Genomic DNA, 22,328 nt, shown 5'->3' with positions numbered 1-22,328 from the left:
AATCCTGCCTATTTCACCTTCAAAAAAGCTGGCATCTCCGTTGTTTCCAAGAGTTGTGGTTGGGCACAGTATGGTGACAGAGAGCCTGAGCTCTAGCGTCAGTCTGCCTGGGCCAAACATTGTCTGTTCTTCCTTACGCCTCAGTTTTGTCATTTGCACAGTGGCTGGGTTGTTGTGATGCAGACCTGGTGCACGGCAACCACTCAGTGAACATTAACTGAGATTGCTACCACCATGAGCGCTCACCTCCCCCCGCCCCCCGACAGCCCCCCTTTCCCCGTTCCAGGCTCTTCCTGACCCTGAACACTGAGCACCCAGATACCAGGGCTGGGAGAGGGCAGGGACCCTGCTGTCATATGTGGCAACATGGTCTGCTCTTGCTGAGGAGCCTGATACATTTTTTCCAGGGTCCCACACTCTTGGTGAGTCTGACTGCTTACAGATTAATTCCAGGCTGTCCTACATACGTCTGCGCTGCCTGGGATATCCATGGCTTCTGGTGCCTACCACATACATTCTCTAAACCATTTATCCTGACACCCAAGGCCTTCCCAAACTGATGCCAAAATAATCACCTTTAACTTTCATCTCTTGTAAATCCACTACACATATCCTCTTCTGTAGCCCAAGTGGACCACTCGCTGCTCCTCAGTCCCATCACCTTCCTTCCTCTGCCCCTGGCTCATGATATTCCTTCTGACTAGACTGCTCTCTCACCCTCACCTTTCAGAATCCTACCCATCCTTCAAAGTCAATGTTAGTGCCCCCTCCTCCAGGAAGCCTTCCCTGATTACCCCAATCAGAAGTGCTTCCTGCTCTGACACACAGTTTCTCTCCTGTTACCACCCCATGTGCACCATTATGATAGGCAGGATTCCAAGATGGTGCCCAAGATTTGCACCCCCTGCTGGACATTCCCTATATAATCCCCTCTATTTGCATGTGGGTGAAACCTGTGAATGTGATAGGATATTATTTCTGTAATGGGGTTACTAATCAGCTGACTTTGAGTTACTAAAAAGAGATTGTCTTGGGCAAATCTAACTTAATCAGGTGGACCTTTATGATCAGTGACTATACATATATATATATATTCCTGGCCTTTAATGAGGCTGAGGGAAGTGGTGAGATCCTCCACAGGACAGAGGATAGTCCTGGGCAGGAAGATTTGTACACTGGCCCTTGGTTCAGGCTCAAGTTCAATGGATGTCAGCGTGGAGGAGAAAGTGATGGGAGGGTGAAACCCAGCTGCCACCTTACTAACGGCTTCGTCTTCGGTCCGGTGATTAGGAAAGTGTTCTGGATATTAATAATGATAGGCACCGAGAGAAGGGGAAGTTTGCTTTACCATCTCCTCTCGCCAATGCCCACCCTAAGGTAACGGGGAAACTGCTGGTGAGAGAGAGCAGCGTGGATGGTGATCATCCACATGAGAATTAGGCTTTTTGTTTGTCCAGGATTCACCGCCATGGGGTTCCTTGACCGAGTGAACCAGCTCTCCCAGCATGGGCACAATGAGCTCTGGGCTCCTCACATCCAGTTTGTACCGTTTCCCAAGAGCAGCTCTTGAGATGAACACAACGTCTGTCTCACATGGGCGCGCAGGTCGAGAGTCCATTCCGGCCCCCTTCCCAGGTGCGGTTACCTTCCGTGCCGTCGGGCTCCGCCTGCTCCTCCCGCTGCTTCTGCTTGAACTTCATGTTGCCGTAGTGCATCACGGCGCCCGTGAGCTTGTAGATCCCGGACTTCTCCTCGGAGCTGAAGCCCAGGATGTCGATGGCATTCTGCGAATTGAAGAAAGGACAGCGGTCGCGGTGGGGCTCAGGGTTGCAAATGCAGCTTTTCTCTGGCAAAGACCTCACTCAGCCTTTCCGTACAGCAGGTGAGGCAGCCCTTGCCCACACACGTGGATGACAGGTGGGGTATAGTCAGTTAGGGGTTAAATCTGTTTCTTTAATTTAACATGTTTGTGGGGGTGGGTGGAGATTATGGGAAGGAAATGTGAACAAGTTTTGTTTCATTCAACAGGAACTGGCTTTAGTCCTTTCCCACTGTATATAGATTTGGGGGGGGATATTTTCTAAATAAGGCCATTGGGAGCCATTGTGTGAAACAGGGAGAAGGAAGTCTAATGGTCAGTGCCAGGGAAATAATGTCCAACAGCTTGAGAGGTTGGCATTGCAGTCCAGGAATTCCAGCACTGTCCAGAACCAAGAATAGTTGAGAGCTGGAAGGAAAACTCATTAAAGAGAACACCCTCATTTTTCAAATGAGAAAGTACTAACGTTTGCAGAGCCCTCTGTGTATTAGGCATGGAGTTAGGCACCATCCATGTTGTCTCCTTACGTCCCTGTGAGAATCTCACAGGTGTACAGATTTTCCCAAATGTCCAGGTGAAGAACAGAGCTTCTACGCAGGGTGAGTAATGGGCAGGATGCGAGAAGACGGGGACTGGAGATAGCACCGGGTCACTTCAAAGCTTACAGCAATTGCTGACTTGGTTTTGTAACCACTTGGCCCATCTTCTACTACAAAAATTTAAACTAGAAAAGCCTTCTCTGGGGGGATACATATTGATGACATATCCGGGTTTGCAGGCTGAGCCTAGTCAATGCCACTGGTGGAGTTGAAATGTCTCTGGACGTGCCCGGGGAGCTGGTGGGACAGACCAGGAGGTCAGTGTCAGCAGGACAGTATTGCAGAGAGAAGATCTCTTGCTGTGGCGCCCCCTTTGGTGGAGGGAGAGTTCTCACCAGGAGGTGACGAAGGAGGAGAGATTCTGATGCCCCCACCCTGTGATTCCACATCCCACCCCAGCAGATGCATGTGTGTCCTGGAGAGGGGCCCCTGAGGTCAAAGGAGAAAGAACTGTTGCTAAACTGAAGGGAGCCAGGTGAAGGCATTGCTGCCAGGGAGCCTCTTGGAGAAAGCCTCCCTCAGGGGGAGCGACCCCTCTCCTTGGCCGTAAACCATTGCTCAGGAGAAGCCCGGGGCGGGGGTGGGGGGGGGAGTGGGGGGCGGCGCGTGCAACAGCAGCCCCTGACAGCAGGCGACTTCCGGGGAGAACCTGAGACCCTCAGAATCATGTGGGAGGCCTTTCTCAGGGGCTGCAGGCCTTGCATCAGTTACCAACCTGCCCTTTCTGTACCTTCGGTCGGTAAAGGCTGGCGAAACCTGGTTAAAATGGTGCAATGGCTCGACTGAAGTTAACTGAACTGTATTTGGTCACGGGCATTATCTACCTGCTTTAGAACAATTAGCTTCACCTGGGAACCTCACACAATGACGGCCAGGAAGCTGGGCCCTGGGCCGTGCTCCTAGCGTGCCGGACGAACCCCTTTCCACAGCTCTTGTAGCTTCTGTGCGGACACGGCCAGCAGGGTGGAGATGGATTGCTCGGGGATGGTGTATTTTAGTTAAAAATGTAACTTCTGTAGTTGAGCAGACCTGGGTTCAGACACTTTCTCTGTCATTTATAAACTCCGCGACTTCAAGCAAATTTGTATTTTTCTAAGATTCTGTTTCCACCTTTGTGAGATGGGGGCCATGGTGGTACCTATCCCAGAAGGGGTGTTGAGGCTAAACTGAGGCCATGCAGCCACAGGCTCTCATCTCAGGTCCTAGCTCACGCAAGTGCTCAATGGGTTGAGTCATTGTTATTGTAGTTATTAACCCTGTATATACTCCCCCAAGCAGCAGGCAGAGACCTGAGGGGCCTGCTGGGACCTAGGTGCCTGACAGGAGCTTGAGGTGGTGGCAGCAGGAGGAATGGAGCGGCTGCTACAGACTGGGGTTGTCTCTTCCTGCTTTATACTTTTCTGCATTTTCTCACTGTTCTTAAAGAACCACTAGGTGGATTTGTAACCTGAAAACATCCAACAAAACGTTTAAAAACCTGGCACACGCAGAAATGTACTCTAAAATGCTAGCGAATGAACGAAGGCTGCTTTGGAGAGCTCTCCGCACTCCCATTCTGAAGTGGAGCTCGGCGGGGAGGGTGCTAATTCCCTGAGCTCTTGGGTATAATCGCCCAGCAGCCCTGGATCTCAGCTTTCTCATTAGATCTCTAAGGTGCCTCTCAGTTCATAAACACAATAATCCAAGCTTAAAGCAATAAGTAGCACAATGCTTACATCAGTTGCCAACAGTTCTTCGCTATCATCGATGCTGGCCACGGTGACCTCTCCTTGGCTCACGAAGGGGAAGTCAAAGGGGTTGGTTGAGATCAGAAGCAGGTCTGTGAAACACGAAGATCCATTTAGCCTCTCAGGCACAACTTATGCTGGTGGTTTTTGTTTGTTTTTTCAATGTGACAAATTTGGAAGATGAGAAGAGTAGTCTAAGAACTTACCAATTAGTTCTGGCTTCTTGTTTGACATGATTTGGTAAAAAATATGATAGCTCCTCTCACTGGATAACTGAAACGTCACTCTGGATTTCTCTAAGAGATCTAAGCAACAAAAATAATGTGATTTCAGGTTCCCCAGAGATGCCTTTGTGGCCAAATACCAAGGTACCAAAATAGAGTGTTTGGACTCACAGGTTTCAATGTCTGCCGATGCCAGCTTTCCTGTGGCTCCAAAATGAATCCGAATGAACTTCCCCTGTCCAATGGCAAGTGGACAAACACCGCACTAATTTTACTTCCTTGGTCAAATTTTCAAACTCTTCATAAAACTTTTGACAGTCTGATTGGACCATCTGTCTGACTTATTTTTTGCTTTTGGCTGTTAATTCTGAGATTTCTTGCCTCAGTTTTCCTTACTGCAAACCTATCTCCCAGGCTCCAGCCAGGCTCTCTGGCTCCCAAAAGACCCACTTAAAGTCTGAATTCTCCATTTTGGGGGGAGGAAGGGGTAAAATTATGTGTGTGTGTGTGTGTGTGTGTGTGTGTGTGTGTTCTCCCTTCTTACCTTACTTGCTAGAGTCCTCTCTACCACACTGTGAGCAAATTTGAGGGTGAAAATGTTGCCTTCCCTGTTTACCCACAATCTGGCATGTAGTTGGTTCTCAAAAATATTCTCAGTATTTTCTGAATAAAGCTTAAGAGGAGTTAGTGAAGGGTCAGTGGAGGTATGTTTGAATTTTAAGTGTTGGGTCTTCAGTATTGTTACCTGCTGAATGGAAGATGATGGAAAATTTGCCTGCACATGTTTGTTTGGAGGGTTAGAGGCGGACAGAATAACCAGAATGGTTGTGACCTCTGGGTCAGGGCCAAGAGAAGAGGCCTTGGACAACATAAATGGGGGTGAGGATGGGAGTACCTGAAAGCATCGTCTTCCATTTGAAGCTGGTGCTGGGTTAGTGCAATATCTAATGGGTCCAAGTATGTGTAACACATCTCTGCTGTGCAACACGTCCCTTATAAAGAAGAGTTTCGTTGTGCACTGGGAAGACAGATGTGCAAATGGGCAATGCACAGAGGAATAAGCGAAGGAAAAAGAGGCCAGGGCTTGGAGCCACAGTATTTAATTCATGCACCTACCTTCTCATCAAATATGATTTTATCTTGGAGAGGGAGCAATAAATTGCAAGCTAGAGATCATTCTGCTATCGACGTGTGTGACGTTTTGATGCACTTTTGCAACTACAGGCATAAATGAAGGCTTTCCCTTAGGGTTCTTGCTCCACTAGCCAGTGAAATTAGTTAGAGGGCTGGATTTTGTTTGTGTTGTTTGTGATTTTGTTTATTTTTTTGCCAATGTGGAAGTAAATGAATCCTTGGTTGAGTTAATATTAAGTGAAATGTTGATGGATGAACATATCCTTTAATATCTTCAATATAAACTTCTTCCCAAGTTTTGAACTCTTTTGCCTTCAGCAGGTTTTCCCTACTCCCAATACCTCCTGACTCGGAGGAGTTCTAATTTGCTAACTTCATTCACACTAAGGTTTCTGTGGCTAATAAGTCAATCGATATTGCTAAATGGACTTCCGTGCTTTAAAATGTTTCCACTGAGAGACACCAACTTGAGCATAAAGGAATTGCTCTCCTCTTGTGGAATTTGAATCAGGTGGCTTCAGGATCTCTGAGGTGATGCTGACTAGTTAGGAAAGAACAGTTAAATCATCCCTCTGCCAGGAACAAGCCAACACGGTTTTCAAAATGCATGAGAATATCCCAGTTGGGTAGATTGGCCATAATCACGTGGGGATAGAATAAGGCCAGCTACGTTTTAGTTTATGTGGCAATTTTCATAGCCGGCACCGGAAGAAGGGGCCTGGTTTGGGGGAGGGTTGAAAACTGGACTGAGTCTTACAAATCTCGAGGAGTTGTCATTCCTCACTGTCTTGGCATTTCCAAAGGCCTCCAGCAGGGGGTTGGCCTGGATGATCTGATCCTCCAGGGTCCCCTGGTAATAAACAGGAAGAGGAAAAGAGAGGACGTTAAATGTCTTCTGAAGTAGCCCCTTGATGACTCAAAAGTGTGGATGCTCTGGGCAGGGTCCAGGGAGAGATGTTGACCAGCTCACCTGGTGGCCAGTTCAAAGTGTACCCACAGCCCCACCCCACCCGAGGAGGCTTCCAGATCCCACCCTAGAGGGGGTCTTATTTGTACAGCATCCAAGTAGCTTCTGCCACAGCAGAGTCCAAATTCCATCTTATTTCCCTGGCTGCCTCTCTTCTCTGATAACATCTCATTATAAATCATAGATTTTTTTAGAATATATGCCTCTGTTACTGCATGTGTCATTACCCATCCAATATAGACATTTGAGTTCAGAAGGATAAATAGAACCCATAAAATGACCTAAGAGATCACATAATAGAAACAGTGCTTCTCAAAAACAACTTAAAAATAATTTTTAAAAGCTTCATTCAAGGACATTTTTTACATTGCTTTATAGAGAGGAGAAAGGGAAGGAGAGGAGAGGAGAGGAGAGGGGTGAGAGAGAGAGAGAGAGAGAGAGAGAGAGAGAGAGAGAGAGAGAGAGATTGGTTGTCTACTGCACCAGGGCAGGATGGAACCTGCAACCCAGGTACATGCCCCCGACTGGGACTCGAACCCGCGGCCCTTATGTACCAAAAAATATTTCATGAGACTGATTCCTCAGAAGTCCACTTATAAAAATAGAGTGTTTACCCTCACCCCCTCTATGATTATTTATCGTTCTGGCTCCAGAGAGGTTTGGAAACTACTGTCCAGCCCAGTGGTTCTCAAAGTGTGATCCCTGGACCAACAGTACGAACAGTGGGAATATGTTAGAAATGCAAAATATCAGGATTGTGAATGTGAGATAGAAATTTCTATCAGGAATTCTGGGCCTGGGCTCCGCCTTGGTATTAACAAGCCCTCTTGGTAATGGACGCGTGCTGCAGTTTGAGAACCACTGGCCCACACCATTCCTTCTCCAGTGGAGGATGTGCAGCTGCTCGAGGTCACTGGGCTGTTACTGGTGGAGCTGGTGCAAGAGCCTGAGTCCACTAGGTGGACCCCATAAGCACCGCTGGGGCTAGACCTTGTGCTGTGCATCTCTGCTGAGCACAGAGCTCTGCATACATGTGGCACCCACCCAGCGAGCCTGGGGTGGAGGAAACTGCTCACCTGCATTTTGCCTGACTGTTGCTCCTTCTTCTTATCCCCAGTAACTGCAATTGTTGCAAAGTACTGGATGACACGCTTGGTGTTCACCGTCTTCCCCGCACCAGATTCTCCGCTGTTGATTTAAAAGTAAGTGACGTGAAGGAGTGGAAAGGGTGGCGCTGGCTCCCAGTCATCGTGGTGCAAACACAGGTTACTCACGTGATGAGAATAGACTGGTTGTCTCGATCTAATAAAAGACATAGGGAAGCAAAACAAAATGCATAAACAATAAAAACAGAGAATATGAAAGTTGGGCAACGTTGGGGGTGGTCAGAGTCTGGCTTTGCCACGAACTAGAAGTGTGGTGATCTGGACATGTGTAAACTTCTTCGAGATAATTCGTGCAGATTTCCCAAACATGTCATATGGGCAGCATGGGAAGTAAACGGTGAATCCCACAGTTCAATTAAGATCTGTGAGGCTTCTGTTCATAGATCTTAATTCTTCAGTGGCACTTCCTCATCTCCCTTTTTAACAAAGGAAGCCTCAGACTCAGAGCTGTGAGAAGCCACATCTTTGAATTAGAATGTGTGGACACTGATGGGTTGAGATCGCATTTTTCTTTTACCTTTACCTTCTTCTTGTGGAAAGTGATGGTTTTCCATTTACAATAGTGTTAGGGGTTGGAACTGTGTCTCTCCCTCCTCCCCAACTCATACGGTGAAGTCCTAACCCTCAGTACCTCAGGATCTGAGCTTATTTGGAAATCGGGTCATTGTAGATGCAATTAGTTAAGGTGAGGTCATACTGAGAGTAGGTGGATATTCAATCCAATATGACAGGTGCCCTTACTATAAAAAGAGGAAATTTGGAGACAGATGCACACAGGGAGAACGCCACGTGAACAGGAAGGCAGAGATCAGGGATGCACTTCTACAAGCCAAGGAGCGCTGCCTATTGCCAGCAAGCCACCCGAAGCTCCAGGAGAGTCAGAAGGAACCAGCTCTGCCCACCCCTTGATCTCAGGCTTCCAGCCCCCAGAGCAAGGTGTTTCTGTTGTTAGTCCCCAGTCCGTGGTACTTTATTACAGCAACCCCTAGGAAGCTATTACAAGTAGTGATACTAATCCTCCCTAGCTTTAGACAATTTGAAGAAGAATATTAAGCATGCAGAAATGACTAGGATGGAGAATGTGACATGGGAATGACTGGCGTTTGGACAGCATTGTAGTAGATGACTCTTGTCATCAGATCCCAGATGCTTGCTTCTACTTGTATCTGCTCCACGGCAAGGCAGGTAAACGTTGGACAGACAGAAGTGATATGAGGCATGACGGTGTGATGGTATTATCACATCTCTGTTTCTTGTGCCATTCTGGAAGTTTAGTGAACAGAAAGAGGAGCCTGGAATTGGCAGGAAGGCAGGTGAAGGGACATTGCTGTGCCCTTTGCATTCCTAAGTGGCTACCAATAGTCTCTCTTTCATGTGTGCCCATGTTGGGGGTTCTTTGGAGATGGGAGCAGGGCTCCTCCTGTGTTCCACATTCCCCCAGATCAGCCTGTGTTTGTGGAAGACACTGCATCTGGGCTTTCCATCATGAAATCATCTGTCTCCTAAGGTCACTTTGATCATTGAACCATTCAGATGACCAAGGCCTGTGAAGGGCTCAAATAATTAACTATAAGTTTTTAGAATATGGATTGAAGAAAGTACTCACCAGTCAGCATGAACTGATAGGCGTTGTCAGAGATGGAGAAGATGTGGGGCGGGGCCTCCTGGCGCTTTTTGCCTCGGTAGGCAGCCACCACCTCGGGGTTATACACCGGCAGCCACTTGTAGGGGTTGACGGTGACACAGAAGAGGCCCGAGTAGGTCTGAGGAAAGCAGAAAATGCAGCATATGGGTCATGTTTTTACTCAGAGAGATAAACAATAAACAGATTGGAAGGGCGCTCACGTAGATCATCCAGGCTGCATAGCGCTCTTTGAGGTTGTACAGGACAGCGGGCTCGTGCAGATGGGTCATCATGGCCATGTCCTCGATCTTGTCAAATTTGGGAGGGTTCATGGGGAAGACCTGGTCACTGTTCAGAGTGAGAGTCTGGATATTGAGAGGAAGAACAATGATGAGAGTGGAGCGGGTGACTCGTACCCCCATCTGCTGGTATAGAGGAAGCAGTGAGAGACTGCAGTGCATTTCCAGGCCCAGAGATGATCCACAAATAACTGTCCTTGATTAACCTAATTCTGATCAAAATGCTTAATCAGTTCAGGTCTGCTGCCCTCAGTCAGCATGCCATTCTATGTGTGAGGAGCAGGGTACAGGTGTGCAGAGCGTAGAGTCCTTCGGCCCTCAGGACCCAGGTAGGACTTAGGACAGCCAGGGCCAGGGCAGTGGCCTCTGTTTACCCCATTTGCTGTGAGCACTGGGGTGAGACAAAGGCCGGAAGGTTGGGAAGAATGGCTCCAATGTATTCTGTGCATCTCCACCTCAGTACCTCCACGCACGTGGGCTCTTTGTCTGGAATGTCTATTGAAATGATGTCTAGAAAATCTCAGAGTTCAGCTCAAGTACCATCTCTCCATAACGTGTTTACTCTCTCCCCTGCCTTTTCAAGGCTTTCGTAAGTTTTTAAAAATCCTCACCCAAGATATGCTTACTGATTTTTAGAAAGAGAGGAAGGGAGAGAGATACACTGATGTGAGAAACATCGATCAGTTGTCTGCCATACACACCCTGACAAGGGATTGAACCCACAATCATTTCAGTGCCTGAGATGATGCTCCAACCAATGGAGTCACCAGGGCAAGGCTCTCACAATGTTTGCACCTCTGCTCCAGTAGTTAAAACCTTTGGACTTGCATCATAGTCCATGACTGAACAGTATTTTGAGGCTATTACTTAATTTTCTCCTTTCTGTGTTTTTCCCACCTTTGTCCCCCAGTCGAGCACACCACTGGCTCTGCACTCCATTACAAGGAAGAGATAAAAAAAAATAGGGCAGAAAAGAGCCTATAAGGCTTTCTGGCTTTTGCTTTCCAAAAGCCTAAGTCACTAGAAGACAGTTGAAGTTCTTACTGAAAAGAGAAAAGAAAGGGGATTTGTTGACATAGATCAATTCTCTTGAAGAAAGAAGACAATTCCACTCCCCTACCCTCTGCCCTCGATGAGAGAGACACCCAAGGGAGCACAAGGGGAGATGGAATGTCTGTGAACCCCAAGGTTCAGGCTCTGGACTTGTTTCTTTTCAGGTCCTTCAGGGAGGCAGGGAGGCCCCAGTGTGGTTCTGGGTAAGGTTGTGAAAAGGTGGCACAAGCCTGGGAGGGGGGCACCAAGAATGATTGAAGAACATTTATTTTTTAAATTCTAATTTCCCAGTGAAAAGAGATTGAAGTCAGAGATTAAGTTTAATAATTTAAAGAAAAACAAGATCTGCCTCGTATGTCCGAGTTTGTGGCCTGAGACTGACACCTGCCGTGTCCATCTTGACTTCTACACTAGGTGATAAACGTTGGGGAGGCAGGTGCTGAGATTTGATTACATTTGGAAAGAGACGCTGTAACCTAGAGGTGGTGGGCGCCCAGTGAATATTGAACTGAATGGTGCACTATAATTCTCTACATTAAACTAGGCATTGCCCCCGGAGCTTCCTCTGTAAGTCACTCTGGAACCTAAAGAGCTATATTTGCTCAGCCCACCCAGTAGCCATCAGCACCAATCTCTTTCTTAAACAGTCCAAGCTCTTCCACCCTCACACTCCCCTTTCTCCAAAGCAAACATCACAAAAGCTCTCAAAGCCCAAGACCTCAGAGAAGGAAAGAAGCAGGAGCAAAGGTGTGTGCAGCAGCAACTCCCCCTGCTGCTTCCCTGCAGGATAAATGCCAGATTCCTCTGGACCCGCATGCAATTTCCAGTATTCCTCCCCAAGGACATCTGACACCAGCACTCACCCGGTCATCGAGGGTCTTGACCGTGACTTTGTCATCTTCTCTGCTCTGAATCATACCTTTCACGTATAGTTCCTTATCATCCACTGCAAAGCAGGATTTCTTAGAATCAAATGGGCGGTTCTGCGCTTCAATTCTCTCCTTCTCTGGTTTCCGCAGATAGGGAGCGGCTTCTCCGAAAACGGCCATTTCTGCATCAGAGCTCATGACTGCAGGGGGCTGGGAAGGCCAGAGGTGGACTCTGAGTCTGGAGTCTGGGGGGAAACTGAATCTGAAGGGCCCCCCGCTGTTATCTCCATTCAGGCGGAGAGCCAGATTCACAAGGTCCCGGGATTAACCGAGGTCCTGGGGAATCCGGGGCCAGATCTAGGGGTGTAGAGCGGGGAAGCGGGGTGAATGAGCCCAGGGGATATTTTACTCTAAAAGAAAAGTTTGAGGAGCTGTTTCTATTTCTGAGTGCTGATGTTGGGAATCTCTTAGTTCAGCCCCGTGCCTGGAATTGTGACCCAATTAGAGGACGTCAGGGAGATCCCAATAAAGGAGGCCTTCCTTAATTATGCATCACGCTTAAGCCCCGGCGTCTTGGTGTCATCACCAAACCTGAAGGGTGTCTGGGAAGAATTAGAGGAATGTTGAATTTCCTAGTAGAAACTTCAGACAACCCAGTGGAAAGAATGAGTCGCACATCCAGTATTGCTACACGTAGGTAGCTGATCACAGGCAACAAGGTGAGGGGAGGCACTGTGACCTAGGGCAATGGCTCCACATTTTCACATGCACCAAATTACCTGGAGGGCCTGTTAAGACAGGTTGTAGACCTCAACCCCAGAGTTTTTTATTCATCAGGTCCCGGGGGGCGGGGGGGGGGGGGCCTGAGAACCTGCACTTCCAGAGTGTTCCTAGGCAGTGCTGCTGCTGCCCGGCCAGGGACCACACGCTGAGAACTGGCAGCACGGAGCCTCCTACTGCAAGTGTGGTCCTCGAACCTGTTGACTCAGCGTCACCGGGAAGCTGGTTAGAGATTCAGAATCCCAGACTCACCCCGGGTTACAGAATCATAATCTGCCTTTTAACAAGATCTCCAGATGGTTTCCATGCCTTGCAGGGTTCAAAGCACTGGGCCTGGTGCGGTGGTCTCCAAACTTTAGGTGTGTGTAGCGGTGCCCAAGTGTGACAACCAGTTTTAATTAGATTAATAGCTGCTTTGCAACTCACTGCCAAGTGTGTGTGTGTGTGTGCGTGTGTGTGCGTGTGTGTGTGTGTGTGTGTGTGGTATTAAGTGTCTCTCTCTTTCCCCCAACCTCCCACTCATCCTTCCTGTCACTCATCTCTCCAAATCATCCCCATTCATCGCCCTCCTCTAAAATATGGCTTAATGTCAGAGCACTGACTTCAGTCAAACCACTTAACTTCTCCAGCCCCCTGTCTATTTCCACTTAAAACAAAGAAGAAAGCCTAGGGCAGCGGTTCTCAACCTGTGGGTCGCGACCCCTTTGGCGGTCGAACAACCCTTTCACAGGGGGCACCTAAGACCATCCTGCATATCAGGTATTTACAATACGATTCATAACAGTAGCAACATTACAGTTATGAAGTAGCAACGAAAATAATTTTATGGCTGGGTCACAACATGAGGAACTGTATTTAAAGGGCCAGAAGGTTGAGAGCCACTGGTCTAGGGCATCTTCAAGGTCCCTCAGGTTGTGTGGCTTTATGATTCCTTGTCCTCATCTGCACACTGACCATAAAAAGAGTTACATTTTACACCCACCCACCCACCCACACGTCTCTTAAGAGAAGTTTATATTTTTTGAACAAGGCCTTTCATGCTTCCTATTAAAAGTGGGAAGTTGAGCATCTTATAGTTCTCCCTTGGCAGCCACCCTCCCATGGTATGAAATGGCTTGTCATGGTAACTGCTGCTTCAGTACCCCTTCCTGCAGTCCTGCCGGCCCCTTCCCACAGAAAGGGACGCACTGCTTATCTCCAGCTTTATTTCGATGCATTGTGTTTTAATTCGACTTCGGCCAGTGGCTCGGCCGGACCGTGTGTAACTTGTGGCTTTCATCGTAAGAGACTAGTTTTCAGGGCAGCAGCGCAATGAGGTCCCTGCCTGCAGCCCTCATGCTGGTTGGCATTTTCTCAGTTACCACCTGGGGGAAGAGGGAGGATTCACCCATCCGGCTTTCCCCTCTCTGAAGGGGTCACTAGCTTTGTTTTTTAAGTGCGGTTCTCAAACTTTGTGTTCTCGGAACCCCTCACACTCTTAAAAATGAGAACACAACCAGCTTTGCTTTATGTAGGTCATAGCTACTGATCTTGACCATATTAGAAATTAAAAGGGAGAAAATTTAAAAATATTAATTCATTTAAAATTACTACATCATCTATTATGTTAACACAAAGAACATGTTTTTATGAACATGACTATTTTCCCAAACTGAAAAAAAGGAATGAGAATAGCATTATTTTCCATTTTTGCAACTTTTTAAACGTCTGCTATAGAAAAGACAGCTAGGTTTTCATGTCTGCTTCTGTATTCAGTCTGTTGCTATTTTTTATTGTTGTTGTTGTTGTTGAAGTAGTTATAGAAAATCAGCCTTGGCCAGGCCAGAGTGGCTCAGTTAGTTGAAGCCTAGTCCACTACACCTAAAGGGTTATGGGTTCGATCCCTGGTCGGGGTGTGTGAGGGAGGCAACTGATCAATGTTAACCTCTCACATCAATGTTTTTTTCTCTCTCTCCTGTCCTCTCTCTCTCTAAAACAAGAAAGAAAAATCGTTCTTACAAAGTTATGTAATTTGAAAAAAGAAAGAGTATTTCCAGTAATTGTGGATATTTTTCTTAGATATTACGCCAAAACTTGACAAGTGGTAGATTCTTAAGACTAGTTGAATGTGGAATCTGAAATTATATCCACAATTGTGTACTCTACTACATTAAAATCCATTGATCTGTATTTGAGCTTTGAATGAATCTTTTTCCCATGTAGAAACATCATACATTAGTCATTTGAAAAATATTGCTTCACTGTAGAACTTTCCAATGTTGACACATTTCATTATAGAATATAAAGCAATCATAATCATTATTATCAGAACTGACCTCATTAGAAATTCTTCAAATATTAGGAAGTTGTTAAGCTAGTGGTGTGTTTTCAAAAACTCAAGTTTTTGTTTGAAAACTCAAATAAATCATTAATAACACACACTGTAAGTCTTTTTCTTTCAAAGTGGCAAGTATACTTAATTCCATTTTGAGAAAATGTCTGCTAAGTAGCCAAGTCTTAATAACTATAGTTTGTCCACTCGTCACGTTTTCAAGTAAGAATTGTGCTTCATAAATAAATTAGAGGCCTGGTGCATGAAATTTGTGCACTCAGGGGTAGGAGTCCCCTCAGCCTGGCCTGCACCCTCTCGCAGTCCTGGAGCCCTTGGGGGATGTCTAACTGGTGGCTTAGGCTGCTGCAGAAGTGGGAGAGGCTCCCACCACTGCAGCTGCACTCGCCAGCCATGAGCCCGGCTTCTGGCTGAGCAGCACTCCACCTGTGGGAGTGTACTGACCACCAGGAGGCAGCTCCTGCATTGAGTGTCTGCCCCCTGGTGGTCAGTGCATGTCATAGTGACTGGTCGCTCCGTCATTTGGTTGACTTGCATATTAGCCTTTTATTATATAGGATTGGTGAGTGCATGGTGCAACTCAAACATCTGTGCATGTGCTTTATCTCGAGACAACCGCCTGCACACCAGAGGTGGCAGGGGTACCTTATCTCATTATATAGAAAGTTATAAAGATGGATGTGCAAGAATTGACATATAGAGCTGACCCTTGAGCAACGAGGGGGTTGTGGGTACCAACCCCCATGAAGTAAAATCTCCCCAGGTAACTTTGACTCCCCCCAAACTTAATTATTAATAGCCTACTGTGGACCAGAAGGCTATTAATAAGTATATGTGATATATTGTATTCTTACAATAAAGTAAGCTAGAAAAAAGAAAATATTAAGAAAATCACCAGGAAGAGAAAATGCATTTATTTTAAAAAATCCGCATATAAGTGGACCTGCATAGTTCATATTGTGTTGTTCAAAGATCAGCTGTAATAAAATCAATACATTTTACTGCTTGCTACAAAATTTAAGTCATTTTTAAATGATGCTGGCTTTTTAAATTAAAAAATTTTTTTCAGGGCCAGTGTATGGCATGAAGTATACAATGACTAGTAGTACAGTTGGGTGCCATACCTTCAATTGTAATAACCAGATGTCTACACATCTGGCTTTTGCATTATTAGGTCAACATGGTGAAAAAGGTGATTAGCGTCTGGGTAATGTTATAAAAAGTGTTTTGACCTCATGTATCTCCTGAACAGTTCTTAGTGCTCTCCAAGGATCAATGGGCCACACCTTGAGAACAGTTGCAGTTTAGCATGAGGGAATCCTGTTAGGTTACAGGTTTACAACTTTATATTATTTACCTTGACTTAATGTTAAGCATGGTACCCAAAGTGTTGGAAGATGAAACATATCAAAACTATCTGTGGTTGGGACCTAGGAATCTGGCATTTTCCCAAGGGCCTCAAACACAGTGATGTTTGGGAACTCCTGGTTTGAAGCATTATTTTGCTTTCCTAAAGCCTTTCTGTTCAAAACCATGGTCCTATTGGTCATACACAACATGATTTTAGGCAAATGTTCTTTAATTTTAATAATTATATGTTTATTTCAAAGTCTATTACCTTATTTATCAAAATCTAAGATGACATCAAGTGTAAGACAGACAATGTTGTGTTCCAGAAGTAAAGGATAAAAAAAAACATAGCTAATTACAATAGTCCCTCCATTGATTGTAAGATGCATCTCAAGTTCAGAGATAGATTTTTTTTAATGTGAAGAAAATGAAAATAGATAAAATAGGCAATAAAGGCTTCCCATCCTGAGAGTGTGCTATAGTGTTATACTGTTGGTATAAGACAGTTTTTTTCTAACTTTACTGTGCATGTACATCCAACTCAGAGTCTTGTTGAAATAATATTCTGACACAGCAGGTATGGGGTAGTGTTTGAACTTGTGAATATCTAACAAATACCTAGCAGATGCTGATGCTCCACTTTCATAGCAAGCAACACATCTAAGGAAAAAAAAGGAATCAATGTAATTAAAAATACTAAGTGAATTAATAACACTGGTGTTAAGATGGATACTGCAAATTCTGAGGTGACAGTATTAGAAGAAAGCCTGAAGTTTGGGAAAGACTACAGTAGCTCACAGTCAAACTGTATATTTAGGCATCATAGAAAAACTTTCCATCTAGGTTTCAAGTCACTATCAGTTTTGAGGTGGAAATATTTTCTCCTTTCACTCATGACTCCAACAGTGACTCAGAATTCTTTATCTTTTCTTTTTCCAATTTTCACCTGAGAAAATGTTTTTATTGGTTTTAGAGAGAAAGGCAGGGAGAGGATGAGAGAGGTTTCCAATGGGATCAAACCTGAAACCAGGCCATGTGCCCCGACCAGGAAGCAAACCCATGAGCTTTTGGTGTATGGGATGATGCTCCAACCAACCGAATCACAGCAGCCGGGGGAGAATACTGTATCTTTTAATTTTACTACTTAGATGTTGCAAGAATTGTCTCAGCAATATTCTTGCAAAAGTGCTGTTCAGCCTACTCAACACCTTCACAATTTCTTCTGAGCAGGTTTCATAGGCAAAATATTCTTTTTGCTTTAAACTAAAATATGGCTTTCCATAGTAACTTCAGGATGACTAATCCTTATTCCAGCTCTTGGTAACAGCAGGAAGAGTTCAAATCTTCTTCCCATGAGACACCCCTTCACCCATTTGATGGCTGCTCTGTGTTCTCCTTCGTTTTATCTCCTCCATGTGAAATAGCCCCAGCTCCATCTTCAACTGCTTCTTCTGTGATGTGCTTCTGGATCTTTACTATCACGGCGAACCCACTCCTGTTAATCTGTTAAGGTGTGACATCCAAACCACATGTGGTCTTCCATCAGCATTTGCCCTCACCTCTCTTGACCTAGGTGTCATGCCTGAGGTGGTGACTGCCTTTTGGCAGCCTCACCACACTGCTGACTCACCATTCACTGGTGAGCAAAGCCCCTCAATCCTCTGTGGGTGTGCTGTTGCTAAGTCAGATCTTCTCCCCATATTTATGCAACTGTGTTCTGGGACCCAAGGGTGAAAGCACTTACTAGGTCTGGCTTATGGTGACCTTGTATGCCACTCCCAGAAAGTCCCCTAATTAGCCTCTTCTCTGTTCTGAGACCTTGACCTGCTTCCAACCCTACATAGCCATGTCCTTTCAACCACCAACTCTACCACTGTCTTTAGGGGTCTTCTACTTGAGGGCCATACCAGTCACCTAATCTCCATCACTACCTTCTGCGTGCTCTCCCTGACTCAGTCTGTTGTCAGCGCATCATAACACTGCTCTTGACTTTCAACGCTCTCCTGGGAATTTCTCAGCCACTGTATCTTGTAACAGTTGTGTTGTTATGACTCAATCATAATTTTTTTTCTTGGTCCTAATTCATCTAGAATTGCCTCTAATAAACACAGATTTCATGGGAGAAGAGGTAGTGGGACTGGGCTTGAATCAATTTCTCTTTTTAAAAAAAGTTTGTATTGATTTCAGAGAGGAAGGAAGAGGGAAAGAGAGAAACATCAATGAAGATAGAGAACATTGATTGGCTGCCTTCCGCATGCCCCCTACTGGGGATCGAGCCTGCAACCCGGGCATGTGCCCTGACTGGGAATCGAACAATGACCACCTGGTTCATAGGTCGATACTCAATCACTGAGCCAGGGCCAGCTGGGCTGAACTGATTTATCTTTATTCTCTTAGGAACACAGCTGGGTGTATTCAGGGGTGCAGACTCTGCTCGACGAACAGCAAAGTTAGCCTGTGTGTGAAGACAGAATCCTGCCTTTATGAACATCATGTTCTGGGCCAACTCACTATATTGACCTGGAGTTTGCATGTCAAAGTCCTGCACTGTATTTAATACTCATTGGTGTAATGAACCAAGCTAGGGAATCATTCTTCTTTTGGTAAAACTTGCATATTTTGTAATCTGCCCTTAGCAATACTTAAGTAATTGGTTTCCATTTCATCAATTTCAGCATCTTATGAGTGCAGCAAGAATGGGACTGTGTAAAACAATGCTTGCTAATTTCAATTATTGTATTCCCAAGCAAGTTGAATGTAACGCTTACCTTCTTCCTTCCCAAAGTGATGATCAGTGTCCTTCAGGAGTGAAGCGTCTTCTGGGGTTATTTCAGATAAAACAAACAAAAACAAAGAACAAATCAACTATAAAGAGTTTAAATAAGTATAGAAACTGCTTGTTCCAAGTTTAGCTACATTTAAGTAGATGCACAGTAGATGGTATGGGCTGGAAAAAAATTTGCCAATTTCCCCTTTGGTTAAATCATCATTCTTTAAATAAATTGATCAATTACAACATTTGATTTATTCTTATTTAAATATCTTCTGTGTGTGCAATGTAGCATGTCAGCTTCTTAAGGGGGTACAAAGTAGAAAAAAGACAGTATCTGCCCTATAGAAATGAAAAAAGAATTAATAAGGGTTAATTAAGAAAAATGCTCAAGTAAATCTTTGAACAAGAAAGAATAAGCTAATTCTGTAAGAGTCTAAATGAAGTGCTCTGGGGACTTAGAGAGACTGCTTTTGGCCGAGGTAGGGGGCTGCGAGGAGGGGCATAATCAGATTGTAACTTGGATGCTCACAGTCAATAGTTGACTTCTTTGAGCAATAGGAGAAAAGTTGTGAATTGTAGGCAGAACTTCTCTAAGAGATCTAGGAAAAGCATTCTCTTGGATAGCCTACATTCTGCTGGAGGAGATGAAGGTAGGTAGGGCCGCTGAAAACTCATCTAGGACTGAGGAATCTTACGTCTAAGAGTGATAACCTATGTGATGATCTCAAGGGACCACAAGAGTCTGATAATTTGTTAATATCCAATTTAATTTAAACCAACTACCCGTTTACTATGCAGTACTTTTATGGAACCAGGGAAACATGTCATGACATACCGTTTAGGCAGAAAGAAACATTTAAACCTGGGTTTACTGTTTTCCCTGCCTCCTTCCCTCGCCTTCTTTTCTGAGTCTCTAATAAGTCTCTAGCTATACCCTAAAAGTCTCACAAATTTCTCAGGAAAAGAATGAAATGATTATATATTATATTCTGAATCCTTAGTCCAAAAGAAATAAGACTTGGGGGTAGAGGTAGAACCTCAGTTCTACCAATTCTGTTAGGCAGCTATGCTAAATTATTTGGGTTTTGGTTCCCTTCTGTGAAATAGACAAATGGACCAGAAAACTCTCTGAAATTCCTCTTAGCCCTGTCCATCTATGACGAGAAGTTCCCTGGTGGAGACGATGACCTGAAATCAGTGTCCCAAGTCTCCCAAAGCTGTCGTCCCTCTGAGGGATGCTACTGCAGTATCAGACATGTCCCAGCCCAAAGTCCACAAGGCATGCCATGCAAGAGCAGTCGGAAAGCAGTCAATAATAACCAGACCAGGTTGAATAGGATGGATGTAATGCTTGGGAGAATGTGTTCCTGCCGTCATCTCCCGGGAAAATCTGTCATGGGTAAACATTCAAATGACCATAAAGCTTTCGCATAATAGCTTAAGACAATTACAGAAGAGACGTCACAAGTTAACATGCTGATCGGCTAACGGCATGGTTTAACACTGACCAAACAATTAGAGGGGGAATTGTGCATCCTATCAGTTTTATTCTACAGGTTACACTTTTTTGTTTCATAATTGCTTGTATTCTGTCTTCTTACTGCTCATAAATAACTTCTTGAAAGACAATTATCTTTCTTGCCGTATGCCCCCCACCCCCATTTCATATTGCCCTTCACACAGGACCTTACACTTAGAAGGCCTTCAAGTCAAGGTCACTGTGCTGCCTTCCCTTCTTGACTGGTAACGTGGTCAGATTTAATAACAACTACATGGAACAAAAAGTGGGCACTTGTGAGCACTTACCTTGAGATGCTACGGTCGGAGCAGTTTCAGGAGCATGACACCCCAGTTCTCTATATACTCCCAAATCTGCCAGGTCAGCACTCTAACTTGGCTATATTTGGGGGATCACCTTTTACTCATTAGATGTAAATGCGTCGTTGCCCTGACCTCTCCCTCTTGTTAAGTTACTTGGATAAATGACCAGCGGAGGCTGCATAATGCCAAGTCAGCTGTGTAGGGATTTTGACGTTTGGACACAGATCTTTGAGACTTAGAGAGTCCTAGGGGCTGAGTGGAACTGGGGCAGAGTGTGCTAAGAAGGTCAGTAAAGGGCAGAACCACAGGACAATTGTCAAGCAATGGGCGATCAATAGACTGGACAGAAAGTACATCTCATCTACCCAGCGTCGATATGGGATATAGGATGGTGTGTGCCTCTTCTCAGAAATTTTCAGAAGATTAAAGATTGACCATTTAACACATCCAGTGTTATTGATTGGTCGATTTTTTTTAAAAAAAAATCTATTGATGAAGGAAAATTTTCTAAAATGTATTACTTATTGTCTTGTTTATTTAATTTAGTATTTTGAATCGAATTTAGCTTTTTCTTGATCACTCAGGAGTCTGGGAGGTGTTATAATGAAGTCATTAGGGTTATTTGTTTAATAGTGCATTTTGCCCTGCACTAATCGTTCCTAGATTCCTATGAACTTCTGTGTCTACTATTTAGTTTTTATATCTTCACCTTCATGGCCAGTCTCTCAGGTGTGATTCTTCTTTCGTTAATGTATTTGCTTCTAGTAGCCTGATTTTGCTTTTTCTAATCTGCTGTTGACTGGGGAACAGATTACAAAGTTAAGATCAGGCTAAAGTAAGAGTCAGTAAGTCCCAAGTGAAGTTCTAGGGGGTTCTAATGAAAATACATGGTCTTTGTGACAATTCTTATGGTTGCTTGGGGGATTTTTTTTTTTTTTACTAAAACCTAAGTGATGTTTGCATATATAGGAACAACCATATATGTAGACGTTAGAGCCATTTATAGCAATCAAGTCTTGCATGTTTACATCGTGTATGATCAATATTTGCTGAATCGAGATTTCCTCTCCAGCCTCCAGGGGGCAGTCTCCTGTAGGTGGGGGCATTTCCAAAGGACAGCTGGCATTAGTCAAAATGAAATGTGGGCAGAGGAGGACTAGATAGGCTCCATGTAACCTTTTCCAAAATACATTTGACAGAACGCTGATTCTTAGAGAAACTGTGAAATAAATGGTCCCATGGCTGAATGAGTGTAGGAAAGTGGCAAACTCTATTCCCTGCTATTAGAGAGTCACCATAAATATTAGCATATTAAGGGATCTCAAAGATCCCTTTCTTTCAGTCAAGAAATATGAAGAACTTTTTGTACCTGGCGATTCGATGTTGAAACATCTTATTCCCTGCTTCAGGAAACAAGTGGGAAGGCAGAAGGCTGTAATCCATTTTGCATGGTGTTTCTGTTTCTTAGCATCATTTGGCCCGGAAGAAAGCAATGGAGAGATAGCAGGCATAATCATGGCTGCTTTCATTCCACAGCCTTTTGTATAGAGCAGATACTCAGTAACTGTTTGTTCGGTGAATAAATGAATCAAGATGATTCATGGGAAATCTGTGTTGAAAGAGGGCTGAAATGATAAGCCAAAAAAATGGACTCGGACTCAGTCTCACTTCATAGTAATAGTTCACATTTATTGAGAAAGCACCACATGCCAGGCTTTATCCAATTGGTTTAATGAAGTTCATAACAGTTCTGTGAGGTAGGTGCTCATATCATTCCCATTTTACAGTTCAGGA

General features: G+C 44.8%; 1 protein-coding gene across 1 annotated transcript in view; it reads right to left on the bottom strand.

The window, feature by feature from the left end:
- LOC132219266 (myosin-13) overlaps positions 1 to 11,679 on the bottom strand; it is a 49,986-nt gene extending 38,307 nt beyond the window's left edge. Inside the window, exons 1-10 of the mRNA XM_059671644.1 lie at positions 11,476 to 11,679; positions 9,482 to 9,625; positions 9,243 to 9,399; positions 7,745 to 7,772; positions 7,547 to 7,658; positions 6,261 to 6,353; positions 4,541 to 4,604; positions 4,352 to 4,450; positions 4,134 to 4,237; positions 1,646 to 1,784 (exon numbers count right to left, since the gene is read on the bottom strand). Of these exons, the coding sequence (XP_059527627.1) occupies positions 1,646 to 1,784; positions 4,134 to 4,237; positions 4,352 to 4,450; positions 4,541 to 4,604; positions 6,261 to 6,353; positions 7,547 to 7,658; positions 7,745 to 7,772; positions 9,243 to 9,399; positions 9,482 to 9,625; positions 11,476 to 11,679 (1,144 nt within the window). The remainder of the gene's footprint in view (positions 1 to 1,645; positions 1,785 to 4,133; positions 4,238 to 4,351; positions 4,451 to 4,540; positions 4,605 to 6,260; positions 6,354 to 7,546; positions 7,659 to 7,744; positions 7,773 to 9,242; positions 9,400 to 9,481; positions 9,626 to 11,475) is intronic.
- Positions 11,680 to 22,328: the final 10,649 nt, after the last annotated feature.

This window comes from Myotis daubentonii, chromosome 16 (assembly GCF_963259705.1).
Source record: "Myotis daubentonii chromosome 16, mMyoDau2.1, whole genome shotgun sequence".
In the NCBI taxonomy this organism is placed as follows: Eukaryota; Metazoa; Chordata; class Mammalia; order Chiroptera; family Vespertilionidae; genus Myotis; species Myotis daubentonii.
Note: the sequence above shows the minus strand (reverse complement) of the source record. Positions and strands in the feature narration are given on the sequence as shown.